General features: G+C 43.2%; 1 protein-coding gene across 3 annotated transcripts in view; it reads right to left on the reverse strand.

Annotated features, from left to right (window-relative positions):
• Positions 1-2,049: 2,049 nt before the first annotated feature.
• Positions 2,050-24,442, reverse strand: part of arhgef12a (Rho guanine nucleotide exchange factor (GEF) 12a) — a 37,393-nt gene continuing 15,000 nt past the window's right edge. The window contains exons 3-41 of one of the 3 annotated variants that reach the window (XM_070970197.1): positions 23,592-23,683; positions 21,508-21,573; positions 17,766-17,864; positions 16,502-16,551; positions 16,229-16,286; positions 15,963-16,135; positions 15,628-15,705; positions 14,974-15,093; positions 14,391-14,498; positions 13,959-14,093; positions 13,614-13,715; positions 13,346-13,456; positions 13,148-13,246; positions 12,787-12,829; positions 12,392-12,497; positions 12,051-12,188; positions 11,907-11,939; positions 11,165-11,279; positions 10,974-11,079; positions 10,675-10,878; positions 10,460-10,598; positions 10,337-10,369; positions 10,063-10,214; positions 9,377-9,523; positions 9,035-9,120; positions 8,130-8,255; positions 7,867-7,981; positions 6,033-6,133; positions 5,743-5,820; positions 5,487-5,562; positions 5,196-5,363; positions 4,919-5,006; positions 4,745-4,822; positions 4,557-4,651; positions 4,258-4,461; positions 3,907-4,143; positions 3,589-3,815; positions 3,404-3,479; positions 2,050-3,307 (exon numbers count right to left, since the gene is read on the reverse strand). In XM_070970197.1, the coding sequence (XP_070826298.1) occupies positions 3,297-3,307; positions 3,404-3,479; positions 3,589-3,815; positions 3,907-4,143; positions 4,258-4,461; positions 4,557-4,651; positions 4,745-4,822; positions 4,919-5,006; positions 5,196-5,363; positions 5,487-5,562; positions 5,743-5,820; positions 6,033-6,133; positions 7,867-7,981; positions 8,130-8,255; positions 9,035-9,120; positions 9,377-9,523; positions 10,063-10,214; positions 10,337-10,369; positions 10,460-10,598; positions 10,675-10,878; positions 10,974-11,079; positions 11,165-11,279; positions 11,907-11,939; positions 12,051-12,188; positions 12,392-12,497; positions 12,787-12,829; positions 13,148-13,246; positions 13,346-13,456; positions 13,614-13,715; positions 13,959-14,093; positions 14,391-14,498; positions 14,974-15,093; positions 15,628-15,705; positions 15,963-16,135; positions 16,229-16,286; positions 16,502-16,551; positions 17,766-17,864; positions 21,508-21,573; positions 23,592-23,683 (4,273 nt within the window). In that variant the 3' untranslated portion in view covers positions 2,050-3,296. Of the gene's footprint in view, positions 3,308-3,403; positions 3,480-3,588; positions 3,819-3,906; positions 4,144-4,257; positions 4,462-4,556; positions 4,652-4,744; positions 4,823-4,918; positions 5,007-5,195; positions 5,364-5,486; positions 5,563-5,742; positions 5,821-6,032; positions 6,134-7,866; positions 7,982-8,129; positions 8,256-9,034; positions 9,121-9,376; positions 9,524-10,062; positions 10,215-10,336; positions 10,370-10,459; positions 10,599-10,674; positions 10,879-10,973; positions 11,080-11,164; positions 11,280-11,906; positions 11,940-12,050; positions 12,189-12,391; positions 12,498-12,786; positions 12,830-13,147; positions 13,247-13,345; positions 13,457-13,613; positions 13,716-13,958; positions 14,094-14,390; positions 14,499-14,973; positions 15,094-15,627; positions 15,706-15,962; positions 16,136-16,228; positions 16,287-16,501; positions 16,552-17,765; positions 17,865-21,507; positions 21,574-23,591; positions 23,684-24,442 lie in introns of all 3 variants that reach the window. The other 2 variants (XM_070970196.1, XM_070970198.1) reach the window with 2 other exon arrangements.

Raw genomic sequence — 24,442 nt, forward strand, 5'->3', positions numbered from 1 at the left:
TTCTCATAACACATCCTCTCTCTCTCCTTATCCCTCTGCTCTCTGTGTTTCACTGCAGCATGCCTACAGTCAGGGTGACGGAGAGAGGAAAAGAGGGAACATGTCATTCAGACCGGGAGGCATCCTCCTGCTTTCCACTCAGACACACCAAGCAAAATCACTGCCAGGCATAACCCTGATCTGACTCCACTACCAGGCTTTAGGTAGCTGTTAACCCCAACAAAGCCTCGATAACAGCTGCACAGTGCTCTGTGGGATGCTTCTGACCACAGCTCTGTCTCATTAAGGAGGCGAAAATGATGCGCTTCTTAGTCATTCTTCATCTTAGTCACTTATTTGTCAGATGCTGGAGTCAAACGTATGTGGGAAATCAATAGGTACCCTGGGTTATTTAAAACACTGATGTCACTGCAGGTTTCAGGGTGGGTCTTTTTGCCTGGATGTTTAATGGTGGAAGTTTGCCACCTGCTGGTAATGATCATCACCTTCTCCGCTGTCCTTGATCAAACCTCTCCGATGGCTCCTTTAAAAATACTCGCCCCCCCTGACATTTAGTGCTGCCAAATGTCCACAAAAAGCATTTCATTCTGTTAAGGGCAAAAGGAAGTTCTTGACGTCTGACTAAGAGGATCAAATTAAACTGCTCTAAAATGTCTCTGTGGTCCAAATTTCCAACCCTGTGTTGAATTTTAAAATTGCTTCAGGCGAAAACACGCTCAACATTTCAGGCAACGTTCACTTTTGGTTACTCACAGACAAGAGGTCATCCTTCAAAAGTCCAAAGTTCAAGGCCTGTATCCATGAACGATTCGCTGAATCCCTGCCAGCTGCACTGCAAAGGGGGAGTCTCACATTACTTTCTGTCACAATACTCCAGCACATTATTAAAAAGCTACTGTAGTTCATTCACTTACACAACATCCCCTTGTGGAACTGGAGTCAATTTTCCGGTGATTTATCCTCTTTTACATGCTCGATGTCACATGCTCAAATGGCAATTTCAGCCAATTCCAATTTCATGATATTGCTTTTAATTTTGATGAGTCCAACAGTCTTTGAAAAACAAGCCACTGAAAGCGAGGGCTGAAGAGGCGTTAGCTGGTGCATTGTACAGGTTTACAGGTCTGGGCACAGAAAAGTCAAGCTCCTTAAAGACTTAAAGGACACTTACAACATGCTGGAGGCCCCTAAATATCTTAATTAATTTGACATCAATTGAGTAATATATTCAGCAAAGTTAGCAACTGAAGGCTAGCTGGCTAGCTAGCAGGTGAACATAAAGTAGTGGAGCACTTAGCAGCTAAAGAGCCAGATGTTTCCCTCAGAAGTTAACCTTGGTGGAGACCAAAATCAGAGCTAAGAGGAGACTCCAAGTGAATGATAAAGTTCCTCCATGTGTGCTGAATGTGTAAACAGGCCACTGTTAGAAAACACTGCAGCAGCATTGGTGATAGCCGTGTTCTCAGCTAATGCCTCCAAATCACATATTGCAGGGTTACATATAAAGTATTCGGTATTTAGTCAAGTCTGGTAATTATTTAGTTATATTTAGTAGAGCTATAATGAGCAGTGGGCATACTAGGTTAAAATATACTGATTAATGATTCTCCTCAACAGTGACTATAATTCAAACAAGAGAAAAAATGGGATGAGTCACCTCCAGTTATGACCTGATGTCTTTGTTTTAAATGGTTATGGATTAATAGCATAACTGAACGTTTATTTGTCACTTTGATACAAATGGAGTCATTTTAACAACGAGGTGTGTTAAGAATTCAAGGATAAGCTATTCTTTTTTTAAAGACACTCGGTCCATCCATCACGACTAACGCTCAGGTGTCCTTGGTCTTTCTCATCATACTTTAAATGAAAAAACGGTCCTCAATCATTTCCCAATTACTGAAACTGTCATTCACTAAATGCTGTACAAGTAAAATGTTTTACTGACCATCAGTGACCATCAATGTAGCACCATGAGCAGAGTCACACGCGAAATACTGCTGTATAGAAAAGCTTAAAAAGAGAAATAAACAGACAAAGTTGTCCTTTCTGAATGTGTCATGGCACCATTTATTTATTAAAGTTATGCATAACCTTCCAACTTGATCATTGTACAGTATATGTTGAACTTCATGACATTATTAGAATATCAGGCAGTCAGATCAGCATGGCCAACAGCAGCAGAAAGAAGCAGCAGTTCTGTCAGGAGCTGATACAGAGAGAGCATGACCGCTCCTCGTAGGAGAGGGGGGACGGGGCAAGATACCCAACAGCAGATGAGGAAGCATGACATATAGAGTGTGGGAGGGGATAAATAAGCATGAAAACCACTGGGCTGTGAGGAAAAGAAGGAGGATGACACCCATAAGTGTTCACAGGGAATAGAAGGGGGAGAATCACACGCAAAGGAGAAGAGGAGCAGATGAGAGGAAAAATACCCCTCATGGTGAGGAGGAGAAGGAGGAGGAAGGAGGCAGCACAGAAATGCAACAGGACCAGATCAGAGCCTTTGGACTCTTCATTCTAGTTAACACCACACCTAGAATTTGAAATTCTAGACTTTAACACAAGTTTTTTTAACAATGGGATCTATCCATCACCAGTGCAACTCTGGCCTCTATCAGTCTGAATATATTCCTGCCATTTCATCAGGGTACGCTAGGCTAGTGTGCTTGTATGCTAGCGTGCACTCAACACTCACACTAACCCTGTATGACTCAGGAAAAGCAACCAAAAAGGTAACACCATGGCCAAAAGCATGCAAGCAATGTGAGAAACACTTAAAAAAAAAAGAAAAAAAAAAAAAGAGAGAGAGAGAAAAGAAAGAAAATAAATACATCTTGGGATAAAAAAAATCTTAATACATTATCTTAAAATTTTCCTTTTCTTGTTTTGTGTTTCATATATATATATTCTAAACACACATCTTTGTACATTTTGGTATAAGTTCTCTTTCTTGCAGGGAGCTCCGGGGAAAATGGGTGTTAGATAGTAGAGGGGGTGAGGTTTGGGGGCAATCCCACTTCCCTGATTGCCTTGTGCTGATGGAGGGAGGGGCGCAACATCAATAAAGTTGACTCCTCCCTTCAAACGTTTCCGCTCACACTCAGTCTCTCACTTTCTGTGGCAACCGTGGGCGACGGCGATGGAAAAAAAAAAAGGGGGGGGGGGGCTCAGCAGTGAGAGGACAAGCTTATAGGATGTCCAGAAAGTCCAGGACACAAGACATAGGAACAGACTACAAGTCGGTACTCCCTCTTTGGGACCAGAGCCAAAAGCTGAGGAACGGACTTCCACTATCTCTTATCTGGGGAAAGAAATTGAGGTGTAGCATCAGAAAAAGGGTAGAAACAGGAAGTGATTCATATTTTAAAATCTAGTACAGTAGTTCATATGCTGATACCTTTGTTTCCATCCGTGTCCGCGGCTGACCTCTCTGGCCTTTGGCGTATTAGATTATTGTACTTGGCCTCAACCTCCTGCAACAGAAACAATTCAGTGTCAGACCAGGAAACCAAAAATGACCACAGTGTGTAAATATGGCGGTTTTAAAGGTATGTGTGCTGTAAGCTCTCGACTGTTAATTACCTTCAGATAGTTGAGGTTGGCCTGAAGGTTTCGAAGGTGAGATAAGACCTGTCTGCTAAAAGAGGAGAGGCTGCCGGCCTGTGACGTTGAAGAAAACCTCAAGTTGATGCCAGAGTCGGCGGCGCAGCCTTGTGAGGTGCGCAGCTGCTTCCCTGTGGTTGATGCCAAGATGTCATCATCTGTGCTGCTCTCCCCTGGGCCACCGTAACCCTCCAGGACTAAATATCCTGCTGAGAGAATCAAAAGGAGACATTAGCACTTGAGAGACAATGATCACGGAGCAAGTACAATAAGTACAATGTGTCTGTGCAGGCTCACCATAATCTTCAGGAGAATCAAAGAAGCCCGTGTCCCCAGAGCCCAGGTCCTGAGTCGGGTCCTCTGTCTGGGAGCTGTTCTTGTCTGAGCCGTTGTGAACCATCACTCGTGCGCGGCTGTCTACGGGCGTCCGCAGAGAGGTGGTCCTGAGGAGACGGGCCCCCGTGGAGCGTTTGGTTTGCTCTGCAGCCTCCTGGGACATCAGCTGGGTCACCAGCACCTGCTTTAACGCCGCCACTGAGGGACGAGCGAGGGTTAATGATTTTTTTTTAAATTTACATTACCTGACCTGTGTACAGCGGATTAACTAACTGCATGTGTTATCACGTGTTATGTGTTCTGTGTGCTTACATGTTTTCAGTGCTTCGTCTGCTCTGGAGGGAAACATGTTGAACGAGTCTCCTTCTTTGCCATCTTCAGTCACTTGGTAAGGAAGCTCCGGGTCCACGAAACCTTCCTCCTCCTCCTCCTCCTCTGCCTTTACCCCCTCAAACGGATTATTACCTGGGAGAGAACTCTGCATCACGCTTCTAGAGGCTGGACTGCTTTCTTTATCTGAGGGGGTGTGATTAGAGGAGGATTTTTCCACACAGTTAGAATACTTCGAACAATATGGAGGAAAAAGTGAAGAAGTGAGGGGCTCCAGTTACCTGTGGACTGGGTGCTGCCGGTGGATGTGCGGTCTGGGTCCCTGCTCAGCCGGGAAACACCTGCTGTAATCATCTCCACGCCGTCTCTCTCCCCACTGGCACACAAGCAACATCTTATATTAACAACAAGCTCAATCCCAGAGAACCATCTGATCTGATCGAATTATGGAGATGAGAGAGCAACATACTCGGTCTGAGGTAATGGTATGACGCTGTGAGGTTTGACTTTCATGGCATCAGCTCTCTGGGTGATTAGACGCTGCCACCTTGAACGAGGAAAAAAAAACAGCCATTACCATTACACGTTTAACAACTCGAGCTATAAAAGTTTAATTCGTCAATGAAAGGGTATGTGGACTTGCGTTCTCTGATCTGAGACTGTGGGCGCCATCAGCTCATAGATCTGGGCTCCGTTCTCTGACATGGACAGGACGAAGAAGGACTTGTTGTCTGGCAAGAGAAGAGTGTGGACAGATGGTTCAGGGTGAGATCAACCACAATTCTGCTTTACATGCAGGAAGGTTGACACTTTATTCTAGGTTGTATGCCTGGATTGTATCGTGAAATCATTTGATGATCTGATCTCATCCTGGTTCATCAAATCACCGTTCGGGCGAGAGAGACTGGGCATGAACTGACCTGTGGCCACAGAGCGCACCAGCACAGTGCTGAGTTTGATAATGGGGCTGAAGATGTGTTTGGTATCTGCGGTGCCTGCCAGGTTTTTACTGTGACACTTCAGGATCAGACGCTCGTCTTGTTTCTGCAGCAGAACGAGGATGTCCTCCAGGAGGAGCGTGTACAGCTCTGAAAGGAGACGGAGGATATTTGTATTCACTGTCAAAGCTGAGCGGTGGGGCTGCCGGAGTTTTTGGAAGCGATATCAAAGCTTAACAGCAATCAAACTCTTATAACGTGCTGATTACAAACCAATGGTCTTGTCCTTGTTCACTTTCCACGACAGCGGTCCCTCGTGCACCATCGTTCTCTTTGTTAGATCCAAGTTCTGACGGAGGTAGAAAAGGGAAATACATTAAAGCTGATAAAGTACTTGCTGCTGGGTCCATGGAGCCATTTCCACACTGCGCTAGCTTTCTACCAAGCAGTTATTTCAAACAGCGTATGTGGGTGTACAACAAGTGAGTGTGCTTTAACTGGAGCTAAATGGGTTGTGTAGATAACTCACCTTTAGCTCCAGGATCATGGGGTTGTCGGTCTGCTTTAGAGAGGAGAGGTCCAATCTCCTCTGATAGTCCTCCAACCTCTAGAGGAGAGAAGCGGAGACAGAGGAAAGGGGATAAGTGAGCGCTCTCTGAAAAGAATCCACTGCCTGGGGAGCAGAGCAGGTGGTGAAAAAGCAAATTGTGGTAGAGCGGGAAAATAAAGAGGAAGGACTTAAGATGAGGCCGAAAGGGAGGAAGAGAAAAGTCTCTGGGATGGCGGAAAATGGAAAGGAGATTTCAAAAAGCACCGCACCTGCTTGTCCTCGGATTCCTTTACAGCCTGGTTGACGTGATTGAGGATCTTTCTACAGCAGTCTCCTGCCTGCTTCACTTTGTCCTTCTCCACTGCATTGTCTGCAAGATATTATGACATCAAATAAGAAGTAAGGCCTCCTTAGTTCTGCAGGGGGCCGTCCAGGAAATTGATATTTCCTCTGTCCATTAACACACCATCGTTCTCAAAAATTATGATAAAGCAGGGGGGCATTATGATCCCATAATAGCTGGTTATACTTTATCGTTAGTGCGTTCTTCTCTCTATGAGAACCAAGCTCCAGCCAAGACTAAAATGATGGACCAAATAATGGGTGAGACATTTCCCGAAATGTGCACTACCGCTCCAGGACCATTAAAATGATAATCTCTCCATTTGTCTCTGTAATTCACTAATGGTTGGCATGTTGCCACAAAGAGCCTTGCTTAAGACTTCATTTGCTTCATTTCGGTCCTCCACCTTCTATCTCAAGAGTTCATTTCCATTTTTATCCATCATGATTTATTACATTCAGATTATAAAATGCAAACTAGGTTTTATTCCTGCATTGCATGTTTCCATGGTTAATCGCAAAGTGAGTAAATTAATTTCCATACTGAATTAATTGCCTTTCAGGGTCGAATTGATTTGAGGACCAGAGGAGAGAAAGGCTAGATACAACAACTGAACTCCACTAATGAAGGTCACATGCAGAAGAGTTGCACCAGACTTACAACAAAAATTAATTTCCACTCTTGAAAACAGTGACAACCATCAGATCAGATATGCACAATTAATAATGCAGCGCAGCTCTACAGGTATCCAGCGAGTGTGATGAACTGGACTGCAGACAGGAAAGAGTACGACTAGTCAAGTCAGGACACCATGAAACTGCATCCAACAGTGACGAGAATAAGCCCACGAGTGGTTTGAAACTGTCATTTTCAAAAGTAGATCACACTTTCTCTCCCTGCGACGGAGTCAGTGATTGACTAAGTATTTGTGACAGAGCGGAACAGACTTGGAATTTGAATCAGGCAGCAGGAGAGGGATCAGTTTTTTGCACCTGTGTGAACTGTAAATGGTTTGTATGAATGCACAGATCTGCTCTGTGGCTCCTCCTGCAGGCACGCTGACGTCATTGAAGTTTCACGAGGCCACAGCAAAGTGGCCATTGTCTGCTTCCATCGAATCAAGTGTCTGTTTTAATCTGCTATGAAGCTGCACCATTTAGTCCATCGCCATAAAATTTATCTTTAACAATTTTGTAATTGGCAATCATCTTTTGGGAAAAATGCCCAAATTTCGCTGCTTTAGGACTCTGGGAACTTGTGATGAGGATTTTCAGATATTTTATAGCACAAACGATTAATTGATTAATCAAGAAACTAATAGGTAGACTAATTAAAACTGAAAATTATTGCCTATTATCATTCCATACAATTCTACTTCTACTTGCCACTAGGGTTGCAGCAGTATACCGCTGTATGAAAATGGATGGTTATCATTTCATGTACATTTGTTTATCTTTGTACTCAGTTCACCTGTATTAGAGTTGATAATAATAATAATAATAACCGTGTAATACCATATACTGTAATATTTCCTGAGACAGTTCTCATACTGTGACAATCTCATATCATTGAAACCCTTCTTACCTCATTTTTCGCTCGTTAAAACATCTTGTTTTTAATCATTACTACATCAGAGACGCAATCAGTACGTGCAGTAACTTATGCTCTAAAACAACCTTGTGCACGCAAGCTGATTACAACTTGAACAAATCACTGCAAACTCCTGTGAAGTAACTGACTGACGAGGCAGCACTACAGACCTGTGTACTTTGCGATGTTCTCTAGTAGGAGTGGGTACTTGGTGAGCCGCAGCATCTCTACAGGAATGATGTCCTTAAGCTGCAGTCGGCGACACAGTCTGTTACTTTCTGCCTCCTGAAAAGCCAGAAAAAACGACAGGTTGGGTGGGAACGAAACAGCCGAAGCACATATTACAACAAGTACAACTGGTAACTGAGACATCCATTCAGTAATTCTGAAACAAATGTCAGTTTTCTGCAGTATGTTAGCGCGGTGTCAGTACCTGGATGAATGAAGCAAACCGTGAGTCCTTCTTCTGCTTGGTCTTGATGATCTCCAGAGCAAAAGGCTGGTTACTGCAGTACGTCCCCACCGCCTGCTTGATCTTCTCCTCCTCCCCACCGCTGAACTGTTAGGACCCAACCCGAGACAGGACAGAGCAGAGGCGGACAGAAACGGTGATCAGTCACTCGGTCGATCTGGGTCAGCAGTAGTTGCCATGGAAATGTCTAGCATTTAACCACTACGCTCCCAGAAGGGGGTCAGGCTTAAGTCTTCGTAGCAGAGACGGCTTAAGTTTAAATGTAGACTAGAGCAATACTCGGACCCTCAGGGGACCGTTCACCCTACTTATCCCCCATAGAGACATTCTAGACAAGGCTGCCAGCTGATATGTGGCTACTTCACATCTAATGCATCACACATGATATCAAGATGTGGAGATGTCAGCCAAATCTAGGGCACCGCCTGACAGAACCATTTACAGCGAGACTTCCATTTGACTTGCTTCCCTCCGCTGTGATTACACTCCTTGTTACTGAGGAGGGCAGAGTTACTCTTTTGTGCTGTGTTCAAGGGTTTGTCTTCAGGACTTTGCTGCAGGATTTAAGGATTTAATGTCAAGTGTGCAAAAAAAACCCCAGCCTCATTATCATATATTTACTGTACAAAAACCATCTTCATGTCCACACGCCAAGTCAGAATGAGCAGTGAGACCGAAGAAAACAATCTCACGCAAACACCAACTGATGGGGTTTTTTGTTGCCATAAAGCAATTTTGGCAAACAGTTCAATTTCTTTGTGCACAATATGTTTTTTTTCTTACCACATCAGTCATCTTGAAATGTATTCAGTATGAGAAAATGTTTGAAAGAGGAAATGCAATTTCAGCCTGAGAATTGTACTCACCCAGGAGAGCAAGTCGTCTCCTATCTGATCAATTACAGAAGACTCATTTCTCTTCCGAACAGCTGCCATTTGCTCGAGTATTGAAACTGAAATTCAAAGGAGAGGCAGCAATGGACAGTCAGTGAGCGTGTGTGTGTGTCTGTAAGATAACAAAGACGACGGACACATGAAAATGTGACGGTACTGTGTGTATGCACAGTTTTTTTTATCATTGTGTTGTAGTTTTACTTTAAACTTTTTAAAATTCTCACTACCTTATTTTTAAGTTTTTTTTTACTTGTGTTCAACTTCAAATTTAAGAGCAGTTATGCACAGGTAAAAATGTTTGATGTGTGTTTGTACCGTGCAGCTGCAGAATCTCCTCCAGGTTTATGAAGATGTTCTTGATGTCAGCAGGAGGCAGGATGGCTTCTTTGGAGAGCTTCTGGTAGAAAACGTGGTCCAAAACTCTCAACATCCGGACGTGCGCACGCTCTGTGTAGAACAGCTCTGCAGATACAATCCAAGAAGTTAACGCAAGATATCGGACAAATGGAGCAGTTTGACACTATTGCACATTTCGCAGCAGCTCGGGTGGGATCCCAGCAAATGCTCTGCTGCTGCACATCATGTCAGTCCAGCAGAACCGGCCTCAGCAGTCTCGTAGTGAACACAGTTAACAAGGCAGTGAAGCTCCCCTTAGTTCAGTAAAACAGGGAGACTTGAATTTAGAAGGTGTGTGGTTGTATTTTACTGTTTAAAAAAAGAACATAGGATGATATTTTGAGAGTTTTTGATTTATTTATTGGACTGAAAAAGCCTGTGAAATGTAGAAAACTCGCCGCTCGTATCCATCTCCCAGCTGAAACTACGGGTGTCATACTATTGGACTATCACCACTGGTACAAAGTGATCTTATGAGACAGGGTGGGCTGGGGATAGCTGGTTAGCATGCTAACTTCAGTAGATATCTCTGACAATACATATTAGATACATGTTACATATTGCCCCTTTAATGGATTGTCATATTATGTAAGCCGTGGCCTCACCATTGATGACTTCCTGTCTCTTGATTTCCTGAGGCCTGAGACCTGCTAGGACTTCTCGCCCCACCAGTTGCTGCCAGTATGGGGGGTCATGCTCAGAGTCTGTTCCCTGGTCGTCCTCACTCTGGACATCTGCAGCACCCAGTCCCTCAAGCCTGTATGGTGAGACAGAAAGTTAGCTTTTCACCTGGCTGATGATAATTCACCACTGTGTATCAAGACTTATTTTTTTTAAGAGACTTATGTTAGAAAAGTCACAATAAACAGGTATCCTCACCTTCTTATAGCCTTTGGTGTTCCCTCGTGAGCTCTAAAAAAAAAAAATAAAAAAAGAATCAATGTTAAAAATTAATATTCTCTACGCAACAAAGTAAAACTGCAAATGTGACTGTAAAAGCACCTGTCGCTTTCTCTGTCGTCCTCTTGCAGTTGGTCCAGGCTGTAAAGGTCAAAGTGCGTCGCAGTGTACGGCAACCCATCTAGAGGGTCGGACTGAAGGCCGTCACTCAGCCTGGAGGGGCCTGAGGTCGGAGTCCCGCCTGAGAGACAAGAAACAAGTTAGAAACCATCGTCTTCTTCTGCTGACGTGTTTGATGCAGTCGTTGAGTGGCTCACCCATATCAGTGTCTCGGCTAGTCTCTGAGCTATAGGTGGCGCTGTTTGGGGACGAGGTGTTGATAGACGTGGAGTGTATGAGTTCAGAGCCCTCGCTCGATTGGCTCCCTCTTAGGCGACCAGCTTCCATGTGCTCACTTGCCCCCAGCGTGGGCTGAGACAACTGCTTCTGAGGCCGCGGGCGACCATCCAGGGCTTTACCCACTGAATACAGACAGAGAGAGAAAGGTGGTGTCTAAATAGGAAAAAGCTTAGGAAGCAGCGTCATAATTTTGCCTTATTTTAAATTCCTAACTCACCGGAGGCTGATTCTATGCGGCTGGGCCGACGTTGGGGTCCGAGGATGCTGGGAAATCTGGGTTTCTTCACTTTCTCTTCTCCCTCCTTTTCTGTCTTGATGCTTTTCTGTAGTTTATGAAAAATAAGGGTTGTGTCAGGTGGATGATGAGGGGAAAAAAGAGGCAAGGTGCAAAGGGAGTGTGATAAGTACCTTGATCTTGGGAAGAAAGTTGATCCTGACCCGTTTGGACTCCAGACTGCGAGGTTCCTTGACCCTCACACCAAGGTGCTTCATGTATGTATAGATGACATACTGCATTGTAGTGCTGCACGAAAATGACAACATTTGACTTTGGTTGATCTTTTCTGAATTCTCAACAACAAAGAAACAATTCTGAAATCTGAAGAGAACAAGCGTCCATATTGTGACTTGTACCATATGTCCTACCAGTCCTTCTCGTACAATTTCTACACAAACCATCTGCGGTGTGCCGCGACCATATGGCATTTCAAACAAGACTGTTTCAATTAGTCACACTTTTGAATTATTTAATATGAACATACTGCATAAATTAGATGTTATCTTTAAGAGACTGCCCGAGTGCTTAATTTGCAAACTGTGAGGGATGCAGAAGGGGGTTTGGATGACACCAATATGTTGATATGTGTTCGTCTTTAAAACATCCAAGACTTTGCAGATTAAAAAATTACTGTTGCTGACAACATTTTTGCAAAAAATATTTTAAAGGAATCAAAGAATCAACTAAAATAAGCTGTGACACAGTAATTATTTCTGGTTAGACAGTGAGTGAACAAGTGAGGCACTTTATAGACTGTAAATGCTCTGAGGACACAGATGGTTCGAGGGACCCTTGAAGTCCTAAATGATCTCCCTCGTATGCTTTAACAGATTCAAATCAACCAACCAAATGATCCACAACCTGTTCGCTTACCATTTCTCTTCTTCTGTGGTCTGAGTAGTTAATCTATAACCAACACAAAGAAGAAAAACTGTGAGTGGCTCATAACGCTCAGAAGTACGAGACATTGTTGCGTCCGAGCAGCACATCTCTGTATGTGTGGCATGTGCTACTTACAGGATATCCTCTATCTTGGTGATGATGTTTTCAGCGTACGAGCGCTCTCGCTCCAGAGTGACACGGTCTCTGACTCTCTCTTGGTCCAGTCTGGCCAACTCTACTTCAGCCACCGTCAGGCCCATACTGCGCTTCTGCCTACATGTTGATTGATATACTGAGGTTACGTAGGTTGCAAATGCCTTGCCAGAAAAATGACCAAACAAAGGCAGTGAGCTATCCAAGAGACTTTGTTTATTTTTTTCATTTGCTTGATGTGGGGATTAACCAAATTCTCAAGTTCTGCCATTAATCTTTATCGCCCATGAGATAAAATAACATTTCTGAGTTGACAAGTTTACCTGAAATCCTCAAGGTTCCTCTGGATGTCGGGGAGCAGAGAGTCCTGCAGTGTTTGAACGTGCTGTCTGTTTATTTCCTCTGGGATCAGTTCTGTCCGCCGCCGGTCTGCAAACACACACACTCACGCTCACATATACTACACACCAAGACACTAAAGAGATTGTAACACACTAAACATGCACTGTTAAGGTTAAGCAATACTTTCCAAACCATCAGAGCATTTGATTCTTCAACACCTTAATTGGGAGTGTGCATGGCTCAGTAAGCGTTCAGCTTACAGGGACTGTAAAACTTAACAGGGACTCTCTAATGAGGACGGCCAAATGGCTGAAGCAGAGGCAGAAGAACAAAAGTTGACCGTAATGAAACAGAACAAAAAGCATGAAATACTTACCAAGATCAGCAGAGATGGATTCAGGAACAGCAACTTTCAAATTCTGTAAAAAAAAAATAAAATAAATAAAAAAAATTAATAAATCCCCAAAAATATACGAGTGTCATACTTTCACTGCAAATTTGAAATAATATGAATATACTGACGTCCAGCAGGACACTTTTATTTGATATTAAGTGTCAATGTAAGTGCAAATCATAAATCCAGGCAACAATAATCACTTGGCATCACCCATGAATGATGTCACATTTGTTGCACATATGTCACCTTATTCTAACCTTGATGTTGGGGCTTTACTCGGTCTAGTTACTATCGTACCGTTGCCCATATTTCACTGTGGACAACAAAAAACTGTACTCACTGCTCCCCGGTCAATGAAGAAGGTGTGGAGGTCCATGAACACCCGTCTGGTCTCTTTGGAGTTGGTCTGCTTGTAGAAGTCAGCATAGAGGTAGCACAGCTGAGGACATGAGAAGGTGAGCTGTAGTGTCTGCCATGCCGCATGAAAAAACAGGAAATGAACACATAAGAGACAAGGTGTGTAGGAAGACGGCCTTACCACAGGAGCAGGGTCGAACTGGGAGATGACATGGTGAAGGAAGGCTGCGAGGTGGGCGGGGCGAGACTTGAGCTGCTCGATGCTGTTAAAGCTGTTGCACTGGCCATTTGTCTGAAACAAAAACAGTTTGAATATCATTTATACCTTGCTTAGACAGAAAAGTTTTGAATTACAAAGACATGCCTTGTTACAACATTTAGACCGTGACAGCTGGGTTTACTGGTATCATGAGTGGCATAGATGCTCAGATTGCCCTGCCGTAAAATACCTGCTCCTGGTCTGAATCAAAATAGTCATCCTCAGCTCCAATGATTTGCGAGATGAGGCGGGAGGACGAGGGACTGCTGACTGTGGTAGGGGACAGAGAGTCCTGAGGAAAAGACAGCATTACATTGTGGAATGAGTGTTTTTCATGGGGAAATTCTCCATGTGCAAATTCATAATACATACACACATACTTTTAAACTTCAACAGAATACTAGTATGAACAAAGAATACTCAGTACATCTTTTGATAGCATGGCAAAAAATCCCTATCTATGAAAAACCCAATCTTGGGGTGAATCAGTACACTTCTTGAGCAGAATTTGCACACGGCCAAAGAGAATAGCTACCAGGTCAGTGGTGTCCTCGGCCTCGGGAGAGTGGCAGGAGTTGAAGCTGTTCCTGGGTGTGCTCTTTGGGCTGGGGCAGGATGGCTCTCTTGGGCACAGGCTCTCTGGAAATCCAGGGCCAAATCCACGAGATATCTGGAGGTGGGACGGAACAAAACGTTACATTCTCAATCAGTCTCAATTTCATAAATAATTTATTTCACGAGTAATCATACATCAACAACAACCAACATCATTTGAATGCAGAATCAATAAACGCACTAATCGAGCTAGCACTGGTGTTGTCTAGATCAGAGGATTTAGACGTATTCATTTAATTTAGGATTCTGCTATAAATCAAAGCTCACCTCATGTTGGGATCAAGGCTTAGTGTGAAGTTCAGAGGGAAATTCTAATTATATCATTTGGCAGTGCTGATAGTTGACAACTTACAGGAGTGCTGCTCCAGGACAGGTCTGTACTGTTGTCTCCCTTAGAGGCAGGAGTGTGCTCTGTCTCAAACGTGCTACCATCGTCTGCATCACCACCTGGAACAGCCTCCTACGGATTCATGTGAACACGAGATTTGTTACTAATGATGAGCAACATTATTACACAACAGCAAGATGAAAGTCCAGAGTGAAACACGTTTTAGATGAATACAAAACTAACCGGCTACTCTGGTAATAATTAATAAACGTATAAATTAGTGAGCATTTGAAGAGTGTCATCTCATGCAATTGAACTTTTCAAGCTGAGAGAGCAGACTGATATTTTGACATACATAACACAGGGTTCAGTGAGTGGTGGATGTAAAATAAGCTGTCACACAGACACAAAAGAGTGGCTTCCCACAGAGAAAGCTTAATCCTCTGATAAGATTAGGATTAATGTTTGTCTGGAGCGAACCCTAAACACAAAACACAAAATTATGCAAAGACTGCTGGGATGCTGCTGTTAGATCCGTGTGCCTAGATATCCCATTCTGTATGCAAACACAAGGCAGTTAGTGAGCTAGAGGGGTCATTTGCTTTACCTGTGTTGCCCCAGTGGCCCTGAAGAGCTGACCCTGCAGCTGAGGAATGTGTTTCTTAGCTTCCTGGATGTCTTTCAGTAGTTTGGGGGAAGGGTTCCTGCTGTACTCCTCCTTCATGGCCTGTACAATGAGAGCGATGAAATCAAAACGAGAAATCCGGACCGGTAGTCTCCAGTTATTTGTACACAAACAGGCAAGTAAAGGTTCAGCTTTATTGACATTATACAACATTGGATTGCACAATGAAAGGCAGTCGTGCAGTAGTCCCCTCAACACTATGTGCACGCACAGAACATGCATAAATAAATATTCAAATATTTAATTAGAGCAGAATAACACAATAAAAACATGCAAACATAACTAACATGTAGTGACCTTTGAGGGTCACATCTACACGCGCTGCCATCTTGGCCCATAAATGTCTGAAGAAATACTGTCTCAAATGTACACATACTACCTGCTTCCCATCCAAAATGATGTTCTATTCAAAGATGGATGAGAGCTGATCCTTTCATTTTCACATAGATATTAACAGAACGTTCCTTAACAGGGTTTAGATATATAGAACTGTGCAATAAAGGGTGCAAACCACCTAGCAAAGAACAGAGTTACAATAGAGAGGAGAAGGTAAGTGACAGTGATGGTTATGCTAACCTGTAGCTCCTGCTGCTCTCTGGAGAGCATCTTTTGCAAGAAGTCAACCTTCTGGTTGCAGACACTGCTATTCTCATCCTGTGGGGCAAAAAAAACAAAAAAGGGAAGCATATGGAGGATCAGTGTTAGTCTACAGGTGAGGTACAATCAAGCAGACATTAGCTATACATTACATTTAACACACATTTAAGCATACAGAAAAGTTGTAAGAGAGCCACCACAACAATGAGAAAGACAGGTAACCCTGGTGAAACTGGGTTTAGGTTGATGAGAGGATGAAGAAGGAATGCAAGAAACAGAAAGAGGGCAACAGAAGTAACTGATGTCTTGAGTACCCATGATGGATGAGTGGAGGAGAAGCGGTCCTGAGGACTGTAGGGGCGTTCAGCTGCTGGGGAGTTTGGAGAGGAGATGCTGACGCCCAACATTTCAGACTCTGCCTCAGACAAAGGGATCTGGGCGAGCCCTGGAGGACGCCCCAACACTGTGAGGGCCACATAGGAGCCCGCTAGAGTACAGAAATCAAAGAAAAGTGTCAGTTTTACTCCGAGGTTTGTTTTTACAATGTGCCGTTTGCTAGAACGCAGACAGGGGAACTTACATTTGATAAGCTTCACCACCTCGATGTGATTAGAATGTGTAACAAGGGTCCCGTTAACCTGGAGGACAGGAAGCGTAGCATGATGAGAATTATGAAATGTACTAAGTCCGAAACCTCCCCATTCTAGGCCCAGCTTTACAGCTTTACTTTCGACATCTCATCCCCACACACGGACTGACCAGCAGGTGGCAGCCTATAGCCTCTGTGTTGGCCTTGGACAAGAGAACAGTGACGTTAGCAGTTTAAAGACATAGAGGCAGATGAACACAATACCTTGATGATCCTGTCTCCTGTCTGAACACCTGCCCGCATAGCAGCCCCATCTGGCAAACACGGAGGAAAAAGAGCGTTAAAGCAACAGAAGAGGCGAGGAAAGAAACAGAACAAATGGAAGAATGAAACGGACGGAGGGGAAAGAGGTGGGAAAACACAAAGACATACATGGTGCGACTGTTGATATTTCTGCAGTGAGTACACCATACAGCCCTGACAGACCAGATGTTGCAAAGTGACTATTTGAGTACTATTTTGAAAGACCATAACAGTGGTTATATTACAAGAAGGACCTGTTTCACAGCTCCACCCCAAACAAAGGGATTTAGGCATGAGACAGGTTATTATGAGATCCACGTCTGCCTCTATAGTCAGCAGCATACAGCTGAAGTATTTTGTAAACCAAATACAGTTCTACTAATACATTACATGTGATGTGCACTCTGGGTCAGTTTTGTATTAGTATGGATATTTTAAGTACACCTGTTTGGTCAGTTGGCCTAAAAGCAGAGGGACAGATATAACTGATAATTTGTGACTAAATGATTTGGACATTTGGGTTTGATCTGATTCAGAGCAACAAAAGCTTAGTTACACTTCATCTTGCTCCTTTTAATCCCAAACACCAGTATGAACAGGAAAGGTTGCAGCAAGATAGTACAGATAATGTTGTTTGCTTCTCAGTTCACAATGAAATAAATTCTATAAGTTATTCAAATGAAACTAAGTAGATTGCTCTTCGTGTTGAGTCAGTAACAAAAGCACAAATGAGGAGCCATACAGGGAACGTTAAAGACCGCCAAGCAGTGATGACAGTGCAACAAAAGTCCTTTATCGGTTCCTTCCTCTTCCGTCTCTCTCCACTACTGTACAGACCGTGTAATGTTTTCTGTGATCTGATATAACGGCTCACATCATCCTCTACAGTTTGCGAAAGACTGCAGGAGACCACATAAGTATCCTGTCAAAGTCCCCTTTTTAGAAGACAGCAAAATAAAGCAGAAGCTGCAGCTACTGTGAATCTACTGAGGAGGAAATATACAGTCCACAGCTTCACTTCTCTCACTAAGTGCCGGAGTGGTGGTGGTGGTTGCCGAGTCCCAATTACCCCACAAATCTGTGAGTTCAGACCAAACTACCACGACAGTTTGATGTCAGTGCATGAAAAGGGAGCCCACGTCTCTATTACAATTGCTTATACCAGAAGTCGGCGTTCTAATAACATCTTTTTCTTCTTCCTTTTGCGTTTGAGATGCCGCCTTACCTTCTTTGACAAGCTGCACAAACACTGGGTTGTCACCGCTGACAGTGAGCCCAAAGCCATTTTCATCTTTCTGGATGATTACACATCGCTGGACCAGACCTGCAAGTGAGACGGACAGAAAGACATAACAGTGTCTTCAAAAAGACCAGGAAGTCGCTAAAAGAAATGTACTCAACTCACCGAAGCCAAACCAAGTGTGAAGGGGTTTCAATGAGTGACAATAATCACATTGCAGTTGAGAAAGTCTATGAACACGACTTATTACACTTGATGCTTTGAACAAAAATTGACAGACATTTTGTGCAAAAACTGGACTTCACTAAAGGATAAGGGAATGGGGCCCACATTTACAGGTTAGGTTCACATTTGTAAGACTATCTTAAAGGTATACTCTGCAGGATTTCTCTAAAAAACAGTGTTTTGACTAAAAAACTAATCCCTCTCAATCATTACTGACCCACTAGACGTGTGTGCTGGTGTATTTATCTGCAGGGGCCTTTCCCACTGCTTGCATCTTCTTATTTTCTTCTTATTTTGCTGTGGTTGGGGCGTTTCTGGGCTGGAACCTTTGCACCCCCAGCCAATAACGGTGCGCAGGTGAGGTTGGGACTTTACAAAAAGGTAGCGACCAGGTGCCAGCCCGTAAGCAGCTGTGATTCTTACAATAGCAGCTTGCAGTGTCCTGACAAGCAGTGCTCTTCTGATGGTGTTGAGTCAGAGAGGAAGGGGGAGTTTGAATGTTATGTCTACAAACAGCAACCAACTATTCCTGCATAGTACACCTTTAAGATAACACTCACATGCTCGTATGCACATTAGAAGAATGATTTATCTCTGTATTTGTTCCCACATCCACACTGACCATGAAGACAGTTTATCCATCACTTACACTGAAACTGCTTTAAAAGATCTCTTTGTAGCCAGTGTGGAGAAGAAGAACATTACAGTGACCCATGATGCTTTCAGTGTACAGTAAATATGTGAGTATGGTTTTAAGACACCCTTAAAAAAACTGAAACTATCCTTTAACATATCAGCATATAACCCATCTCCATTAGTCTAGGAAGCTTGTTCTAAGGTTGGCTAATGAACATTCATGAAGCCCAATTTTTGAGGGAGATGTGACGTATTTTTCATATTTAATAAAAACTTTTACACTGTCAGCTAACTCCTTTGGTGACTAGACAACAAAAAAGAATAAGAAATCCTCTTAAAATGTAAATGTTTGTGATGATCCCACCGTGTGAGGTGACGTTTGAACAGACCTGACACCCCAGACATGTTTTTGGTTATAGTCGTACAGGCCAGAAGGAGGAATGTTACTGTTCAGGTTTGTTTATGCAGTGTTTCATTATTGTTGGCAAAAAGAGATTAGAGCTTATCTAACGTCTGGCTGACACTGACTAGGCTGACAAGATGGTACGTAGAAAAGAAAACACAATGCAAAGAATGCTAAAAAAAAATGTTGCCTCATGAACAAGAGGTGAGAATTTCCAATAACTGTGAGCTATCTTAAAACACGTCTATAAAGCAGATTTTATAAGTAACCCAAGCTGAGTAAGATGACCCTTGTTGTTTCTTGTTGTGTCTGAGATTTCCTGGTCAGCGCAGCATCAACCTGAGAGGTGAGCTGATCGATAAGGGCGGTGGTGGGGTGGGGGTGGGTTGGAGAGTGGAAGGAACAGGAGCTAATATGCGGAGAGAGGTTAAGGGAGGCAAAAGCCCCAGGCTGGGGGAGGGGTGGAGAAAGAAGGTTAGGGTGCAGGGGGAAGGGAAAAGGGGAGAGGAGGCATGGGTGTCAAGGAAACGGATGAGGCCATATGGGTTAAAGAGCTGGTGTGAATTTGCCTCTAGATGTTGATCTTGTGCCCGGGTTCTGTGCTTCACAGTATTTTAGAAATCTTTGGCTGGTACTCACAAACCATGAGGAGTGGGAGTGCTGACACCATCACTGATCAGGTTAATCCATCTAAGCTAATGTATTATTCAAAGGTTTAACTGATACTCAGTCAGCACCCTTTGCTGAGACACAGGGGACTGTACTCTGGAGAACAAACTGACCTTTAATACTGACAGAGTACCTTTAGCCCCACAATCACAAAAAGGAGGAAAGTTGTTAGGATACTGCATGCAAAAGGTCAGACTACTTTTCTTAAATCCAGAAGTCTGAGCATTCGGTGCTTCAAATGCTGTTCTGTGATAAAAGATTTTTATCTGGGAATTTCTTCAGTTCTAAACTGGTGCGAGACCAGACACAAAGGAGATAACTGATTCAAACAGGAAGAACCCACATTTGCATCGTTTAATATGACCGATTATCTTGATAAACTGTGTCCCTGACAGAGACGGCCATTTCGGACAGCTGCCATCTGACAACTCACTGCATGTGAGGTCAGGCGCCCACTTCATGTCATTTTGTTGGAATTCTCCAATTACTGTCTACGTCTGTCTGAAGAAAAGTGTCTCAGATGAGGTAAGAGAGCAGTTTAGGATTATGATGACACTTTCACGCCACAGGGGTCATGAGGTTCCATAATGACCCTGATAACATGTGGATTTTGAAAACATGTCACTAAACCCTTGGTTCAGTGGGCGCTTGGCTTTAGCCTAAGTGAAGGTAAGTCCTCGTAAGCATGTAAACATTATTTTCTGTGTGAGCTTGATTTTTAATCACATTTCACATCACGTAACTAGGCTGTTAGTTTTAATGTTTAACTTAAGTGTGGGATTACATTTCAAAGTAACCCGTAAAACTGCATCCTGTTAATCCAAAACCTATCTTTTAAGTAGTACTGAGCGCAGCTGCTAAGGTCTTCTAGAGCGGATTCCAATAGTGACCATTTTTCACTACTGGAAAAAGTTACAAAAGCATCCAAGGACTGAGATGGGAGTGCTGTATTTAGCTGTATTTTAGAAAAAAAAAAAATCACTGCATACAGATGGACAGTGGAAAAGATGTGGTTTGAATAGTTTCTATTGTTAAGTTTTTTTTTTTAAAGTATTTAAAGCCAAATATCTCACAACCTGGCAAAGTAATCACTGAGCAAGTTGTATTAATCAACAACAGGTACACAGACCCAAAAGCTGGTGATTGGAAACAGAAAGGCCAACTACACATAATGATGGGAACATACGCTTTGCTTTGGCTTCAGGCACCGTCATCCTATCTAGCAAGTGATGATGCCAAACCTTGTAACGGAGCTAGCAGTGAGCAGGACGGACTGCTCAGATTTTAAGCTTTGCTGCTGTGCTCAAAAATAGAATTATTTGAACCAAAATCCCAATTACCACTGATGTTTCAATTTACCCTTTTCAAGCAAAGATTTAGAACATTAGCAAGTTACTCAACTGTTGGGACTTTCTGCTTTTCTTTGGATCATATGACTTTATGAACGTGTGATGGGCCATATTAACCATTTTCTCGAACTATTTTATAGACCGAATAACTGCCAGATCAACCTTTATTTAAACTAATTGTTAGCAGAAGTATAAGCATGGAGTACACATCAGGTAAATCATATGCTGATATAATGCACCAGTTAATATGAACCCAACTCAGAGGGGCATGCAACTCAGGCTTCTGACCATGCAGTCAATTATTATAATGATTAAAAATAAAGAAAACTCTTTTACCATCACTCTGCTTAAAGAAAAAAAAACATCTAGTGGCAATTTCACACCAGGCTCTGCAGCATGTATAGATGCAGCCGTCACACCAGCCATTCCAGCAGGAGCATCTTACCACAGGACTCAGGCTTCCCCTCTGCTAGCACACTGCTGCTGCCACTCTTCTGCACCACCAGAGCTTCTGCCCACAGCCCCCACCACGCAGACCACAGCGCAGACAGCACAGCAGCAAACACACATACACGCACACGCACAAACAAAACAAGAACCAACACAAGGAAAGGAAACACAAAACAGGAAAGAGAAAATCATGAGGGAGAAATAATCATGGGAGAAGAAAAATTAAATGAACATATAGGTAGTTTGATGAAACATAATGGTTTGGACAGGCAGGAGCTCAGTCTCTAAAATGGACCAGCCTGGTTTTTGTTGAGAGTACTTAAAGTGATGTCTTAAGAGATGTAATTGCAGATTGGGTTTTAAGATACGAGACAACCATAACAAAATATAGACAATTTGTGGACTTCTGCTCCAAAATTATTTTGTTAATACTTCATCGGCCTTACCTAAGTGGTGCTGAGACTTCATACTAGGACTCCAGTGTACTCAAATTGCAATCAATTATAGCATGATGAAGGCGAAATTGCAGTTAAACTGCATTTTCAGGTCTGTCTGTCAACAAAAGGAGGCAAGTTATGGCAAAGGAGCTGACGATAGAAATAAACGCAAAGTTATAGCCAATAACCAGTTTTGTTCGAATAATTCTAAATAAGTAGCTTTTACAAATGTCCAGTGTATTTTAAGCCTTTGAAGACAATAAATAACTCTCACGAGCCGGTGTTAACATCCATATCCAGAGAACCTGACTACTCCTGCCCGTCCCTAATTAATCCAAACCACTTTAAAATTATGACAGAAAAGGTGCAAGAAGAAGATAATCTGAGAAAAGATTGTTAAAGTATTCATGCAACTTGCAGGTAACTAAAAAGGGATAAACAGAATACAGACTAATAACATGCAGACATGCAAAAGGCCATTACATAAATTCCAACATGAATCATGTCTAGAAATAATTGTCTGTGAATGGTTTCAATTAAACGAAGAATCGTTTGCTTCTCCGTGACTCCTTCAATCACTGCGCCACTCCAAACCAAACCATCAGAGAAATACGTGGAAACAGATTTTAGCATGGTGCTACACGCACCAGGCAGGCAACAAAGTGCACATCTTGTGTAACCACTGAGAGAACATACCGTGTCTGTGATTTGTTGCATCATACAGAGATAAGCCACCATGTGGTGCAGAGGATTTTCTGTTTTGTTTTGAATACAGAGGCTTCAGTCATATCTCAAATCATACGGCCCTGATTGCTGACAAATACCACAGGGAGTGTCACCATATCAAACTAGTCTGTTTCTGAACCCTAACAATCTCACCCTGCAATAAACTTGAAACTGGAGTGCATAACAGGCTTAGTGGCTTTTGTGCCCTTCAAGTATGCATCGAGACCACCCAACCACTTTGAGCACACAAAACCCACAGAGCACAGATTTATGCAAAACTACAAGGACCACGTGGACATTAAACATGCAGCTGCAGACTGTAAGGTCCTAGAATCAAACCTTCCCGTGCTTATCGGCTTAAAACCTGCAACATGTAACACAACATAAGCTTCTGATAAATAGTTGGTATAATGCAGCGTAATGCAGACTTAGCCAATAAAAACACATTATCCTGTCAATTAGTTGAATTAACTCAAAAGGGAAGACAAGTCCAAATCCTGTTCAACATAAATTGTTAGGCTCTAGTGATAAGACCCAAACAATAATCTCAAACCAGACCACACAAGCAAAATGAATGTAAAGTTTCCAACGAGAGCGCAAAGCTTAGAGCGAGACACATACACCACCTTTCACCATCCCAGCATGCCTTGTACAAACCAACATCAGCACAATTGTTTTATGAGACTTTGTTTATGTGTGTGTGAGTGTGTCTGTGTGTTGAGAGAGAGAGAGAGAGAGAGAGAGAGAGAGAGAGAGAGAGAGAGAGAGAGAGAGAGGGTGAGAGGGACAGACAGAAAACATGAGACAGTGACGCATAAAGGATGGAAAAAAGGCAGAGTCTGTGACTGAGAATAAAAGTTAAAGGGTGAATAAGAAGAACAGGAGCGTGAGCCTGAAAATGAAAGTGGGAAGTTACCTGTAGGGTCAAACTCATTGGAGGGAAGTGAGGTTTTGTCACTTTTGGGCTTCTTGTCTGGGGGGTGGTCTTTACTGAGAATGCTGCTGGTTCTAGAGGAAGAGAAACACCCATGAGAAACAGGTAATCCCACCACAAACAATCCTGTATCCAGTATGTGCCATCTCATACAACACTGCGGTCTTACTGGAGCATTTTTCACAGGCAGTGTCATTGCATCTTTCTGTGTTGCTACACTGTATATGCACAGGCTGCAGGCAAGGTTCAGAAGGAATTACACCAACACACACAACCAGCAACTGTTCACTTCAGCTTTGAGAATAATGTGGCAAGAGGACCTCCTACTGTATGAATCACGCTGAGTGTGTCTACTGTATAATGTGACAGCCGGAGAGGATGTGGAGCCGCTCCGCTGAGCGCCCAGGGAGCGAGGCCAGAGAAAGGACGCTCCTCAGAGGAGGTGCTACAAGGCCAGACTCCGGCTTGAACCTCGCGAGGCTATGTATGGCTGCCTCTGCCTATACCGGCCCCAACTGTGAAAGGCCACTGTTCTGTTCACAGTGAAAGGCAGTGATGGGCCGCCCTTAGAAGAGGGACCCCTTTGTCCCTCACTGTGTGTGTGTATGTGTGTGTACATGAGTGAAGGGGAGGGAGGGGGGCTATGTTTGGTCCAAACTCTGAAGACTTCTGTGTTGTAGCACACCAGGCCTAGTAAAACCTGCCTCATTTCCTTCATCTGGAGCTCTGTGTATGTAGACCACTGGTGTATGTGTGTATGTGTGTGTGGCCGCAGGATTACCTACCCATGAGCGCGCTTATTTCTTTGAATATGAGAAAATAAAGATTCTTAC

This window comes from Chaetodon trifascialis, chromosome 9 (genome assembly GCF_039877785.1).
Source record: "Chaetodon trifascialis isolate fChaTrf1 chromosome 9, fChaTrf1.hap1, whole genome shotgun sequence".
Taxonomy (NCBI): Eukaryota; Metazoa; Chordata; class Actinopteri; order Chaetodontiformes; family Chaetodontidae; genus Chaetodon; species Chaetodon trifascialis.